This window comes from Apostichopus japonicus, chromosome 17 (genome assembly GCF_037975245.1).
Source record: "Apostichopus japonicus isolate 1M-3 chromosome 17, ASM3797524v1, whole genome shotgun sequence".
Classification (NCBI taxonomy): Eukaryota; Metazoa; Echinodermata; class Holothuroidea; order Aspidochirotida; family Stichopodidae; genus Apostichopus; species Apostichopus japonicus.
Genome location: NC_092577.1, coordinates 32,862,921 through 32,878,546, shown reverse-complemented (window position 1 = coordinate 32,878,546; position 15,626 = coordinate 32,862,921). Strand labels below are relative to the sequence as shown.

The following is a 15,626-nucleotide window of genomic DNA, read 5'->3' as shown; positions in this document are numbered from 1 at the left end:
GCCAACAAAGAGAGAGAAAGAGATAAGTTCATTCTTAGCATATGAAACTGATATCATGAAAGGCAAAGCCGCCCGTTTCTGACGTAATAGTGACGTCATCCCTATCGACTTAACGTGCGTATCACAGGTCAAGTATAAATGAGTTCATTAACACCTCCGGCCATGCCTTCCTTGCCTTCCTCGCCGCTTTCACGGTACAGTTCCTTGGGAATGGCCGGCTTTTATGTTTGTTCCCATGACAACGAAAACGCATAAAAATTGGAACTTGATAGAGGAACTGCAGTGGGGTTAAAACTTGCACCGCTGTCGATAGACATCACCAATTAGAATGAGCAAGACACATGATTCCGGTTTCCTGTTTTCAACAGCACTCAAGGAACAAAATGGAGCATTTGAATCGTAACTTGTTTTCCTCTTGAAGTATTGACTTACGCCATATACCGACTACGTGTGTGTGTGGGGGGGGGGGGGGTGAAGTGGGGATGGCTTTCCATTTGTCATAGTTTTGTTAATATTATAAAAGGGGCACTTCGTCTCCTTCCGTTCTACATTAGAAACAATTTTATACGTATAATAAAAGTACTAATCCTAACTTAAATACGAGAATGCCGTTAAAACGACTGGAAATGGATGAATTTCTTAATTTATGTTGTTGTTACAGGATTTTTATTTCTTTATTACTTTAACTTTGAGGGCGCGAAAAATTGGTTTTATTTTTGGTTTCCCTCTCCCTCTCTCTCTGTTTTAGGAACTCATTTTCTGCTTGATATAAATAAAGTGTAGGATTTCTTCCAGTCGTTTCCATCAACCCAATTCTCTTCCGCCACCGTAATCTATAATTTCTACTTCCTCTTTCTTTTAAAGATATCATTGATTTAGTCTCATCTCTTATTTAAATGTGGTCATAAAAAACAATTTTGTGACGATAATTGCTGGAAATTTGTCAAGGTTGCCCTTTTGTTTTTAACGTACTTTATAATCTACTCCTGTCGTATTTTTTTTTGAAAATCTCAAGGACAAATGTGAAAAGATGTGAGAGAATTGTAATTGCCATATAAGACTCATATATCATTCATGGTGTTGTCGTTTTCGATAGCTAACATCTGCCACTGTAATGGAATGTATGACTTTATGCTATCATTTTATGTAACTTTTAATACATCTATACCATATTTTTTTATGAGAGGGATTTCGTAAGAAAGAAATGTTCATATATATGTTTTATCTATATATGAAATTTGTCAATATATCATGTGTCTCAAAAGTTTCAAAATAACCAAGTGGATAACGGATATTATGGTCGGATCTAATTATATCAAAAAAAGGAGAGTAAAAAAATGTGCGAAAATATTCACAACTGAACATTTTATTATTTTTTTTCGTTGGAAATATTCTTTTGAAGAAAGTCTAAAGTTATGACTTATATGGCTTTATATATAGGCACATGCAAATGAGAAAATGTCCCTGTTAAATGTGAGATAATAACAGGCATGTGCATGCATATAGGCAATAAACTCTACAATACAAAACAATACTCAACAATACAAAAAACAATACAAATAAAAACTCTACAAACAAAACCAAGCAATAAAATCAAAAAGAGAAACAAGAACAAGAAAAAAGCCAAAATAATTATTTTAATCAGTGAAAAATCGTGTTCGTGTTTACAACAGTTTCTTCAAAATTCTGTTTTCTTGTTTGTTTGATCATAGTCTGTTTTCTTATTCTTCTTCTTTAATTGGCAATGGCGGTGTTGAGGTTGGATAAGATAGGACTATGAGTAAGTCCTTAACACCCTAAAACATCAGGTTTCCGATTAATTGGAATAAACCTGGACGAACACTCTTCGAGCACTTGTTACTTAGTAAATCAATATGGTCATGTATTGGTACGCCCGGGTAAATTTATGAGCGGCAGAGGGGGAGCCGCAGGCGATCCGCCCGGGTATACCAGTCAAGAGGGGTGCCACGTACGCCACTGCCCGGTACCATTATGGAGGGGGGTAGCCACTTGGAAAAGGGGCCCGCAATTCTCATTATTGTTTTGCCCAAACACTACAGGAAAATATCCGTTATTTCAGTGGTCGAAATGTAGCCGCATAGACTTATAGTCTGCTTGGCCATAGTTTGAACAAACAATTGGAAAAGTTAAGAAACGTTTACTAAACAATGAGAATTCCTAAACATATAATCAGTTCAAAACTTTGCCAAAGATAGAATTAATATGCATCTAAGCCACCTTACATACATTTCTCAAATGGATCGGAGAATCCCCATCCCATTAGACCCCACCCCAGGATGGCATCCCCTGCACGGGGTGACAACAGAAGGAACCGCCCGGGTGCCAACTATTCTAGGTACGCCACTGCTAATTAAGGCTGATCAAACGGGTTATATCTCGTGCCCCTACAATTCTCCCTCCCTGGGTCTTTGATTATGATTGCATGGTGTCTTTGAAGACAACATACGCGAAATAAAAGCACACTGTCATGATTGTATTCATAAGCATAATTGCCTATACATCAAACAGATGCTAAAGCAAACACTTCATATGTTTACCGTCATATCATGGAGGTAAAACCTCCATGGTCATACACATATTAGTAAGAGAATCTAAAGTTCGCTAAATTGATACAAACACAGCACGCATGTTAGTAAAGTCGTTTAGTGTGCAGTCCGGCATAGCGTTCAGCACATAACAGCAAAAGGTCTCCGGACGTTGTTGTGTCCCGATACATTGGTATATAGGTTACAGGCATGCAATAACGTTTCAGCTGTTTACTAAATTGTTGTGATATTTCATACAGCACAGTGAGGTTGCATAGGAGCCGTAAATACTGTTCTACTGGATTCTGCAATGAGGAATCGATACCGCAGTCAGTAAATAACAACATCAGTATACTAGACGCGTACGTACGTACGTCTGTATTCTGTACAGGTACAGTATAGTCTTGTACTGTATACTGGTGTTCTCCAAACAGAATCCGTTACGAGTGTTGTTCCATGCAGAGTGCCATGGTTGTGTAGCTTCTGGAACGCTATGAAGGGTAAATAGTCGTTCGTTTTGTTTCTGTGACCAAGTTGTTGGGGTCAACTTAACCAAAGGACTATACAATATCTGCACGCAGTATGTCATATGAAAGTAACTTGACCTTGTTCGTACTAATGCACCTAATATTGTGCTTCTAACACCTATCGATCTACACGATAGACACAAAGTTTAAATCAGTTCTTATAGCAGAACAAAAACTAGTCTTTGCCTCAGAACTAGTAGGAATACAAATTGTCCTACCAGCATAGTATTGAGTGACTATTAGTTGTGTTAGTTATGCGTCGTCTACAACGATGGAAAGAAATTTCGTTTCCACGTTAGCTACCAAATGATTCCATTGACGGTCTTTTTCTGCCACTTGCATAGTCGTGAAGTTTCTAATTCCGTCTGTTGAAACCTCCGTAATGTTTGGTTGGTAATCAAATTGGGACAGTACGTGTGCTGACTACTCCATGATATAGGCCCTCAGCTGGACACGTTCTTATATTTCCATCTTGTGAATGAAAAGAGCTTATTATAGACTTTTGCAAAATGGAAAAATCTAGCTCGGTTCCTGTCCTTTGTTGTCTCGTTCTAGCTTGTTGTTTCAGAGTGAGTTATTCTTATAAGGTGTTATTCTTTAATGGAATGGGAGAGGGAAGCCATTACACCGCGGCATCAGCTATCGGGGAAGCTCTGGTGGAAAGAGACATCTCCGTTACATTTGTCATAAGTGACACATTCATATCTCGAAGCACGCATCCATTACACTCAAAGCTATTTGACTTCGAAGTTATACCAACAGGTAAAAGCAAGGAAGAAGTAGAAAAGCGGTTTGAACCGCTTGCAATAAATGTCCTGAAAGGAGGGTCTTTACAGGGGAGCATACAGTGTCTTGCTGATATTTTGAAGGAATTGTCTGCCGATTGTGAGTCGCTCTTCCAACCGGATGTGATATCACGATTCAACAGACATGATTTTGATATGATCGTGTATGACCCAGCTTGGCCATGTACGGCATTGTTAGCAGAGTACTTGAACATCACAAAAGTGTCCTTCATTCCACCTGCTTTGGTGGCTGGCTTTCTTCGCTTCCATGGCAACCCACTAAATCCAGCCATAGTGGCTGAGAGTGGGTTTGGTTTACCAGTGAAAATGAGCTTCATCAACAAAGTTCAAAATGTAGCTTTGATCATTATCCATGAAATATTCTTAACACAGAGGAGTGAACTTGACAATATTCGTGAAAGATTCAACATCAATAAAAGTTGGAAAGAAAGTCTCGAAACAACATCTTTTGTCCTGGCATCATCCGATCCGATTATTGATCAGCGGATACCGGTCATGCCCAACGTTGCATTGGTTGGAGGGGTTACCACAAATCCTTCAAATCCTCTTTCTGATGTATGTATGTATGTTAAAGACATAGGCCTGTATGTTATATAGAAACAATTACTTGTGTTTATAATAAGGTTTTAATCAGACAAGGATGGCCACTGCGCAAGAGCCGCATAATAGGTTACTGTTTTGTTTTGTTATTCGTAGCACAGCATACTTCCCTAACCAAGTAACGAGCTGCAACTAGTAATTGAACATCTCCATAGTTATTGCACAAATCAATGTATCTGACACACCCAATATTTGAACATCCTCTCTCCCTATAGGAAACGCGCTGAAAATAACCGGTTAAAGGGTGTTAAGACTCGCGCAAAAAGAAACGTCTCATGCCGGTAATCTTACCTAGTTTCGAATGAGGTGTAACAGAAGTGTTATACACCACCATCGATCCAAGGAAATACACACACAGCTTGCTACCGTCGGTAATTAGACACTAATGTACAATCAATACATACAGCTACGGTCAATACCCACAACACAGTGCTCATAGCAGCGATGGATATCTCAGGTCTAGATACAAGATAACAAGGTATCACGTTTCATTACTGTCTGCATTTTGTAGCAACAAGAAGAGAACTTCACTTGCAAGCAACGGAAATTTATCTTTTTCAGAGCGCGGCACGTGGTTTGGGGCGAGTCTTCAATGCCTTTAAGCCTACTGTATTACTCTTTCACGCCCCAATCCACCACACACCTTCTTCGTATTGTAAGACTTAGCATGTAGACCCAGCAAGAAAGGTTCAAGCTGGATGACCTTAGTCAGAATTTCAGTCTTGGTATACATTATAGTCCAAGAAATACAATAAATACTTTGAGAGCTGGTAACGTTACTATATCTGTTCCGGTTTTGTGGTATGCAGCTTTATACAATATGCTATATCTCCGGAATGCTCCTTTAAAAGCTAATTTGATGATGACGTCGCCTCCTCCGTCGTGTATGCTAAAATGTGATTGTTAATCCATAGTTTTGGTCAAGTTTAATAACTCAACCAAAGTATATGGACAAAAAAATCTCCATTTGATGTCGACGTCCAACAACATTTATCCTTCACCAAATTTTAATGTACCGTAAATATGTTATTTGGGCCATAACATTTTTTATGTTTTCCTATTGATATTTGTGTTACATGTGAGTGTTGAGTCATTGATGGGCCTCAAATACTTCAAAGGTCATTTCTCAATACAAATTAAAAGTGGGGTAGGAAAACAACCATTATTTATTTTTATTTTTTTTTAAATTTTTTTTTTATGTTTTCACTTTTGTTTTGGCCTCAAGTCAGTCTGTAAGACGGACAACAGATATAGGATTAATTTTTTTTTACTCTCTCATCATTGCTGTTTGTACAATGTTATATACTGACGTCAATGTATACATCTTTCGTCATATCAGGATCTTGAAGAATTCATGCAATCATCCGGGGACCACGGTGTCATCATTTTCGCCCTGGGAAGTTATGTTAGTCATCTTCCCGACGACTTAGTGAAACTTTTCCAAGATGCGTTTTCAAAGCTGCCTCAAAAGGTTATCTGGCAGTGGAAGAATAAAGCAGAAGCTACAGATATGCCAGAAAGTGTGAAAACGATGTCTTGGTTACCTCAGAACGATCTATTAGGTAATTTACACATATGTAGAGAGTCAATTAAATATTAGGTAAGTTACACTTATATAGAGTGTACCTTACCTATTAGGTAAGTTACATATATAGAGAGAGAAACTTACCTATTTGGTAAGTTATTCTCTATATATGTGTAACTTACCTATTAGGTAAGTTACGTATATATTGAGAGTAACTTACCCAGGGGCGGCGATTTGTTTCAAATATTGGGGGGGGGGGAGGGGACATTTGCTTGGGTGCAGACGCGTAGCAACTTTCATCCCAAAAATTTTTTGCGCGCTTCGTGATATTTTCCAGCCCATCCAGTTTTAAGCCCATTATTTGTTCAGAATTTGCATAATAAATTCACTTAAAAACATACCCATAATGTTGCACAAAATTTCTTCTATGGACAACCAATATAGCAAAACCCCCTTCAACCCCTAACAGACCGGTCAAAATTGCACGAGTAGAGGGGAAGTATGATGAAGAATGTTGGTCAGGGAATTTTCGAAAATTCACAGGTGTACAAATATTAAAACCTCTTATAACGGCTACTATCAAACTTCGATATCATAAAAAAATACAAAAAATATGCTCGAGGGGGGCGGTCTTCCCCCTTCGTCCACCCCCCCCCCCCTTGGCTACGCGCCTGCGGTTAGAAATCTTGTAGGAAACAGGCCAAATGGAAACCCAGTGAACCCATTTCGATGTGGATCATATATATGATTGTACGTACTTACACTCATACACAAGAGATGTACAGACATGATAATAATCATGAGTGACAACATGCTATACGGTCACAGGTCACAGAAACGACCACGAAGAGTCATTTACCTCATGCAGCATGTGTTGGATGAAGTTTTAGCCACCGCCAAATATGATTTGGATAAATAATCTCACGCATTATTTTCTATTTATAGCCACACAAAAAGAACTATGCCACCGAATATTGGGGGGGGGATATAAGATACTACATCCCCACCTAAAATATGGGGGGCATGTCCCCCCCCCCCCCATAATCGCCGCCCATGAACTTACCTATTGGTAAGTTACACATACATAGAGAAAAACTGACCTGTTAGGTAAGTCACACATATATAGAGGGTAACTTACCTATTAGGTAAGTTAAACATGCAAAGAGAGTAACTTACCTACTTGGTAAGTTACACATATATTGAGAGAAACTTACCTACTTGGTCAGTTACACATATAAAGAGAGTAACTTACCTAGTTGGTAAGCTACATATATAGAGTGAGATATTGATGAACATCAATTGATCTATAACAGCCGTCTTGTGACAGTGACGTCACTTTTCTTGTGAATAGTGCATACGGCTGCATAAAGGCATTGTTACTAAGTTTATGAAATAGAAGATGCCAAATATGACGATAAACGATAAACACATAGTAATTAGTTTAATATCGAACAACCAGACGCCTAAAAGAATTACCTGCTTTATCCCATAATTCACGATTTATATTTTTTGTGTTAATGATATTTCTTCATCAATGTCTCTGTAGGTCACAACAAAACAAGACTATTTTTCTACCAGGGAGGAAACAATGGTCTTTACGAAGCAATTTACCATGCTGTACCCCTTCTAGTGATGCCGTTATTCGGTGACCAACCAGACGTTGCTCAGAGGGTAGTGGAAAGAGAGGTCGGTTTGAAGCTTGATGTGACCAAGATCACTAGTGAATCTGTCGTGGAGGCCATTATGACCATTCTGACCGATGAAAAGTAAGTCAGATGACGGGGTGGAAATGAAGGGGTAAGGGGGGGGGGGCGAGTTGGATATAGGTTGTTAAATTGTACATATGAAGGTTAACTTTGCTAGGAAGTTAAAATGGTTGCCTTCTTTTTTGCAAAGGTGATACAGAGTTGATACAATCACCATTTGTACCATTTGGTGTGAAGAAGAAAAAAAGATATGGTTTGTGTTTCTTGCAATTCATAACAACCGCTGATGTCTTTCTGGTGCAGTATCGAATTCTACGATTTATTTCATGGTTGGTGTAACATGTCCGACAAACATTCGTACACGGTGCACGTGCGCATCAATTCATTTGTTAGTATTACGTAACATTTAACCACCCATATCGTGATGGAAGAGAATGGGGTCGTTGCCAGATAGGAGGGCACAATAGGAGTAACGAAAGGTCTTGCCCCTTTCCGTTGCTGGCTCTGATTGGGTGAAGCTTCTAAGACAAAAAAAAACGTATTATACTCATCTCCACCCCCCTCCCCCACCCCGGTCATCCACACACACCCTCCTACCCCTCTGGGAAAAGCAAACATCTGATAACCTACATAACGTGCAACAATACCTATTTTGATACAAACATTTCGTTTACCTTGCTAGATACCAGAAGAATGTTAAAGTCATCTCAGAAATATTCCGTGATCGACCGGACACTCCACGCGAGAGGGCAGCATTTTGGATAGAGCATGTTCTCAAACATGGCGCTGACCATCTACGATCTCCTGTACATGATTTGAACTTTATTCAACTTAATTTGTGGGATGTTTATGGATTTCTTCTGCTATGTGTGTCGTTAGTTCTGTATATAGTTTACCGTGTCGGTAGGCTCGTTTTCGGATGTTTCTTCAAGTCGTGCTGCGGTAAGAAAAGTAAAACGGATTAAAATTGGTGAGGGATGATCGTTCGGTCCGAAGAGAGGCAACGTAATATATCAGCTTGATTGTGTACTTATATATATATATATATATATCATGAAATTGTGAAACAAGTAGGATACGAAAGGTGGAGTATTAAAATTTGGAATATGTTCATGAGTTTAACCCTATAGAGCCCACCAAAACTTATAAAATACTTCAGTCTTTCATTCAAAACTTCCAAGACTAATACCATTGGGCTGTACATTTGCCTTATGCTGAAGAAGTCACATTTAAAATCGCACATAATCAAATACACTGGTCCTTTCAAAAAAATCAGCTGCTGCACGTATTTCTTCTGAAGGAGGATGGTAGTAGAAAAAGTTGTATGCTCGACAACTATAATGGCATTTTTCATGATTTATTTTTGGGTTCTTCTGCAAGGTTTTGACCCTTAATGTAATCGCCTCTTGTTTATGCTTTGGTGAGAGGGGGAAGGAGGGTGGGGTGTTGGAGGGGTGGAGGGGGTGTGAGGGATAAACTAAAGTAACCATGTCTTTCATGTAGGGTATTTAAAGGAAAAATAAAAGAACAAAAGAGAAATAATTTACAAGAAATTTCATCATTTCCTAACGAGAGAAAGGTAACACGTCATACGATATAAAATGAATCAAAATGAAACATTTTAAGGAAATATATTTGCCTGACGAATTGAAGAAATAAATGTTCAAACTGAATAATATAGTAAGTTAGCAATTTGAAGACTGGGGGATGAATGGGTGCCGTTGAATTAAGAATTATTGACTCACCTATGTTTCTTTTCCTCCATTTATTTATCGTCAATTTGATCAGAGATTTGCTTATGATTTGTAACATAATTTCTTCATTTTTTAAGTATATTACACGGAACAACACTTTGCGAGAACATGTACACGTAGCAAAACAGATAGGGTAAAGGAAACAGAATCGAAAAAGCCTAATTGAATCAACCAGGACATTAGGATAAGCCGTGCCACAGCTCCACAAAGTAACTTTATGTCTTCTTGATCTGCAAGTTTTTTTTTAAATAATTGAACCTTTCAATACTAATTATGAATTTGAATTTAAAGAAAAACTAATCGATAATTGGATTTTGTTCATTTCTTTTGCAATCATATATATAGTACTTTCATATGAAGTATGAGACAATTTTAGGGATGTCCTCTCCCGTTGTTGTAACCAAAACAGATATCCTGCTTTGAACAAAAAGAACTGCTTCTTAAGAAACATATTCTCAACATTTATAATAAAAGAGTTAATAACGGGATATTTCCAAAACAAGGGCTCAATATTCTCAGTTTCAATTTTACAGAAAGTAAAAAGATCAGAATCACTTTTACCCATCAATGAAAGAAGGCTATTCGTCGCAACAATTCTATGAATACATTTGAACTGATAAAAATGAAGTGTTGCCTCAGGGACAGGGTCATACGATATTTTAAGAAAAGCGATGCCAATCTTTGGAGGTTAAATTGGTGAAGGTCGCATTCCACTTTTCAATGGCCGTTGGTATGCCAGGCTGACAGACGACCCAAAAAGTTTTTAAACTAGTTGAGAGGCTGGTGAGGCTTTTAGAACCTCATTGAATATAATGATGTTGTCATTATCAATAGTATTTCCAACGCATGCAGCCCCTCTCCAATCTTCGGGCCCTTTATCAATTAACCCCCTAATTTAGGGTGGAGGGAAACGCGTAATATGGAATTTTCGCTTGAAACACTCAAACGGAAGATGTATCCCATCATTATCAAAAAGTCCCCAACATAATAAACATTCTTATACAAAATGATATTATTGTTAATACCTATGTGCGAATTACTCCAAATAATTTGATTCCCAAAGTTATACTATTCGGGTTCATAAAAGAAATTTCACACCACGTACGATTTGGTAAATGAAAGGATTAGAAATATTGGTGACGTCATTCTTTGAGCAATTAGAGTAAAAAATAAAATCTTTCTCGTAAGATCTTAAGTAAACAGTGAATACATTTTCCATAACCCATCTAAGTCGCTGTTGTAGCGCTTAATTTAAGTGCATTTAAGACTGTTAATAAAACTAGAAATATGAGTTATATTAATTTTAACCCTCCCTCACCGACAGATTTATCATGACTGAGCGTTTCACTTTATCTGGATTTCCAGCCCATATAAAATAAAAAAAAATACAACAATTTTAGAAATAACATCACTCTTTGATGTTTTTCAGTTTGTAAAAGTGAATTTTAAAGTCTTGTTCCTCTTCTCTAAATTCAAAAAAATAAAAATTGTGTTCTCCCCCCCCCCCCCTTTTCAACTCATTTAGCACGTGACCTGACAATTGTAACTTGTAGCTAATAGTTGTAATAGAGTAGAAGATCGATTTGAGCGGCTGTAAGCTTTTGACATAAATCAGCGCTCTCTTGTATACAAATGTTGCTCTAGGTTAGCAACCTTATTAACCAGCCCAGACTTTCCACTGCGACGCTCCTTTGCTATATCTTTTGAGTATTTCATGCTTGCGTTACGAAATTTAAATTTTTAACAGCTCCCAAAGACAAGCGGGATAGGCATGAGTATTGTTTAGTAACTCATTACGAATTAGATCATTTATGAGGAAAAAAATGTAGTTTGGGTCATTAAGAAGAGAATTATTTAATTTCCAGCTGTAACCCGGACCACATTACATTATATTGGTTGAAAAGAATAACCAAATGAAAGAATGATATGATTGGATACCTGGAAAGAACTGGACGTTAGGACAGACGTTCCAGGTTCCTAGAAACTACAAAATAATCGAGGCAACAATGAATGCCATGGGTAAATATTTGAAATCCAAGTAAAGTTATTTTGCAGAGGATATCTCTCAAATATCAATGAGGTCATGAGCGGCCACAAGATCGAGGCAGCTGTCCCTTGCCTTGTAATTCGTTTCTGCGGTTACCCCCTTTCTAATCCAAATCCAGATTAAAAACGAAATTTAAGTCACCCGCTAAAGTAATGGTATCCCCCTTCCCCCCCCCTGAAACCTGTTGTCGGCATTGAAGACTCGCCCCAATCTGCGTACCACGACCTGAAAAAAAGTTAACTTTCCGTTGCTTGCAAGTGAAGTTTTTCTCTTGACGCTACAAAATGCAGACAGTAATGAAACGTGATACCTGATTATCTTTAGCTGGACCTGAGATGTCCATCGCTGTATCGTTTGTATACTGTGCTGTGGGTATTGACCGCAGCTGTATGTACTGACTGTACACTATAGTGTCTAATTACCGACGGTAGCAAGCTGTGTGTGTATTTTCTGGGATCGATGGTGGTGTCTAACACTTCTGTTACACCTCATTCGAAACTAGGTTAGATTACCGGCATTAGGCGTTTCTTTTTGCGCGACTCTTCACACCCTTTAAGCAACTCAGAGATATTCGTGAAGAACGAGGGAGTATCAGTATTAGGAGCGTAAATGCCTACTATAGTAAAAACACGCAAATAATCCTCGACATGTACAATAATGAAACATCCTTATTTACATTGTTCCTGTTTTATAATTGTTAAAGTCCAGTTGAGGATTAAAGAGGATGCAAATACCGCGGCTAAGATTGGTTTTCATGGCAGATTGATAATTTTCCTCCCCATCCGTTAAAGTTATCGTTGATGCAGCTGTGCGTTTCCTGGAGAATAGTTATGTCAGGATTCCGTCTATGAAAGATTAGGCGAACAATTGTCTCCGTTTCTTAACCTGTCTGAGACCCCGAGCGTTAAAAGAGAAAATATTTAAATCCTTCTCCATGGTGATGTGTGTTGTTCACAAGAACGGCTGTGTTCCATAAACTTTCAGACTGTAGATTGGTGATGTTCATTAAGAAGTACACGTGATAACCAGTCATTGAGTGAGAAATTAAACTTGCAAAGTTACACGGAGGTTGAAGAGAAGAGGAGAGAATAACAGAAACATTCAAACCCTTCTGATGGCGGTGGTAATTAACTCCCCGTAGAGGGGAACCGGGAGGACGGAATCAAAACGACACATCTATGGTGACGTAGCGGGTTAATTGGCGAGATTCTCTGAATGGAAATAAGAGTTTGGTGCCTGGGATTATAGATTAAATCCAAAGTAAACATAAACAGATAACCAGGCCAAAGACTGAAAGATGTCTCTAGTTTCGAATTTTATACGAACTTGAAGGGACGACCGTCAGGCTGCCTCCAGCAGCCCTACGAAAATGCAGTCTCAACTACCGTCAGGAAATGATCTGCAGCCTTCTTTGACCGCTTACGTTTTCAGCTAATTCCATTTTGGTTAGATCATCGGTGATATAAAATGGATCTTCGGATAGAGCTTGCCTGGCGTTCTTAAGGATTTTGATTTTTTCCTGGTGGAACGATAATCGGACAAGTATATGGCGGTCTCTGCCCCTTACTATTTTACCATCACGATGAGCGGTCTCGATGTGACAGTTGGGTACCCGGCTTTCTGCAGCACCTCGGACGGAATGGTAAGACAATTTTCATTTTCTAATGTTTTATATCCTTCATGGCTAGGTCGGGAAAACGTTCCTTTTTAGGAAGTACGCATGCTCATGTTGTTCTTCTTCTAAACTGGAGATCCTGCCATCCAAAATGGCGTATATTTCTTTCAATGTGATGTTTTCAGCCGCCCGCCCCCTTTTCATACACCTGTGGTAATACAAACGTTTTAGTTGTTGGTTTTCGTTATAAAATCTTTTAATTTGGGAGAGCAAATCAAAAAGTCACCTCAAAGCGTCCGACAAATAGATCCTCTGTCGATTCTATAGCGCGATACCCGAGGAGCGCCCTCCGTAACCTGTCACCCAGTTAAAATTATCCTAACATCATGAACAGCGTCACTTTATCTGTAACTGCGTAAGAGGTGTGAAGTTGCCAGTATCACATCTAACTGTGGTGTATTTGCCTTGAGATGCATCGCATTGTTGAAGAATAAATGTAGAAAAAATGTTTCAAAACATGAAAGGCATAACAGAAGTGTGTTAGTGTGTATCTCTGAAATGTTTGCTTCAGGTTCGCTTTCGGAACAAAACTTGTCAACTTCAATTTTTTTAACCCGCAAACTAAATGAGGAAACTGTACGCAAATGTAATGTAACTGAATGTTAATGAAACGTAATTGTTTTTAAAATGTAATGTAATTATATGCAAATGTAATATAATTGTATACAAATGTAATGTAATTGTATGAAAATGTAATGTAATTGTATACAAATGTCAGTAGGATGGTTAGAATATGTGCTCTTTCATCCGTCAAAACTTAATGTTTATTCATGTCCGCCTGAGAATGTTCATATGCTGTCAATGGACTGTTTGTAAATCTATGAAAGCCATATTTATGCATCGATGCAATTCTACTCTTTTCCTTTCTCCTTCATCTTGTCCCCTTTGAAAGATAAGGAATAATTGTGTATAAGTGACGATCATTCTTAATAAGAAAAAAGTATTAAAAAAAAACATTTTGTCGAAAAAAAAAAAAAATTAAAATTTATGCATTTATGCATTGGTCAAGGTTGTTACAAGCTGAAAAGAGCTAAAAAGTAACTCGAGTGTATTTCGCTTCTCGGTTGATTATTGTTCAAAGTCCTAAGTATGTACCCTCATCTCAGATAGAAGTGTTTTCTGGAATATAGGCTCTTGGGAGTTCGGAGAACGAATGGTGGTGTCCCTAAACCTCTCTTGACCAGTAGCCATTATGCCTGCCATCGAGTAATCTGTATCTAACCTAGGATATATTATGTTTTAGAATAATTTGAAATATTTTTTGAAATATAGGCCTATATCACGATCAAATCAAGACGAAGGCTTCTACTAAAGATGATCAATTTAATGTAGGTTGAAGATGTGCCATGTAGTAACGACGAGTGTTTGCCGAACAAGTATGTACAGCAATATATTTGAGGTATAAAGCTTAAATACACTATTGTAGCAGTGAGGGCTCAAATACACTGCTTTAATTAACTCGATAAACGACAAGGTGTATATGACCAGGTGCTGTAAGCATGGGATAACAACGTATAATGCAGGAAAATGTGTAATAATGATTGAAACATATAGGACACTACCCAAAGCGAGAATAATTCAACTAGCGATGAAGTAATATTTAGAAACACCACAGATACTTTGACTCACCACCATACTACTTAAAGCAAACATGAATACGCCACGATTTGTCTAAAAAGGGAGTAACAGTTACAATGGATTACAATGGGTTACAATGAAGTACAATGGAGTACAGTGGAGTACAATGTATTACAATGGATTACAATGCCTTTACAATGTATCACAATGGCTTTACAATGGATTACAATGGATTACAATGGATACAATGGATACAATGGAGTACAATGGAGTACAATGGAGTACAGTGGAGTACAATGTATTACAATGGATTACAATGGATTACAATGGAGTAAAATGGAGTACAATGGATACAATGGAGTACAATGGAGTACAATGGAGTAACAGTGGCAATATACAACGGAGTAAAGTGAGAGAGAAAAAAAAAGATATGTAATACTTGACATACTATATGTGTGATATACTAGTTTAAGCAGGAATATTATTTAATTTTGGTAGACGGTGTGTCTAGGACAATGGAATGATAATTGACTACAGCCCAAAGATGAATCGTTAAATAAGTAGTATAATAGACGACAAACTCGTAGTGAGTCCGGTCTCGTATCCAAACATAGTTGCATATACTCAAGTTACTCACTCTTGTAGAATTGTACTCATTTTTCCAGTTCTCGTGTCTTTTCGAAGTTGATAGTACTGAATGTAAAATGAAGTATTTGTACTAGCGCTTAGAGCCTATAGTGTTCACATTCGTACTCACTAACAGAGGAATTCTACTATCTACAATGATGATTGATCGTATGCCTTATACTATGGATCAGCATTCAGAAACACCAACATATATTACGCAATAACTTGACTCACT

General features: G+C 37.9%; 1 protein-coding gene across 1 annotated transcript; it reads left to right on the top strand.

Moving 5' to 3' along the window:
- The first annotated feature begins 3,052 nt into the window (after nt 1-3,052).
- LOC139985029 (UDP-glucuronosyltransferase 2A3-like) lies at nt 3,053-10,735 on the top strand. The gene is made up of 4 exons (XM_071999207.1): nt 3,053-4,434; nt 5,819-6,041; nt 7,551-7,770; nt 8,393-10,735. The coding sequence occupies exons 1-4, from the start codon at nt 3,583-3,585 to the stop codon at nt 8,673-8,675; spliced, it is 1,578 nt and encodes a 525-aa protein (XP_071855308.1). The 5' UTR covers nt 3,053-3,582; the 3' UTR covers nt 8,676-10,735.
- Nucleotides 10,736-15,626: the final 4,891 nt, after the last annotated feature.

Bases quoted from the DNA above. Each gene is read 5' to 3' on its own strand.
- LOC139985029 (XM_071999207.1), top strand. From the start codon at position 3,583: ATGGAAAAATCTAGCTCGGTTCCTGTCCTTTGTTGTCTCGTTCTAGCT. The intron at 4,435-5,818 runs GTATGTATGTAT...TCGTCATATCAG, and splicing joins CTTCAAATCCTCTTTCTGAT to GATCTTGAAGAATTCATGCA. The intron at 6,042-7,550 runs GTAATTTACACA...ATGTCTCTGTAG, and splicing joins ACCTCAGAACGATCTATTAG to GTCACAACAAAACAAGACTA.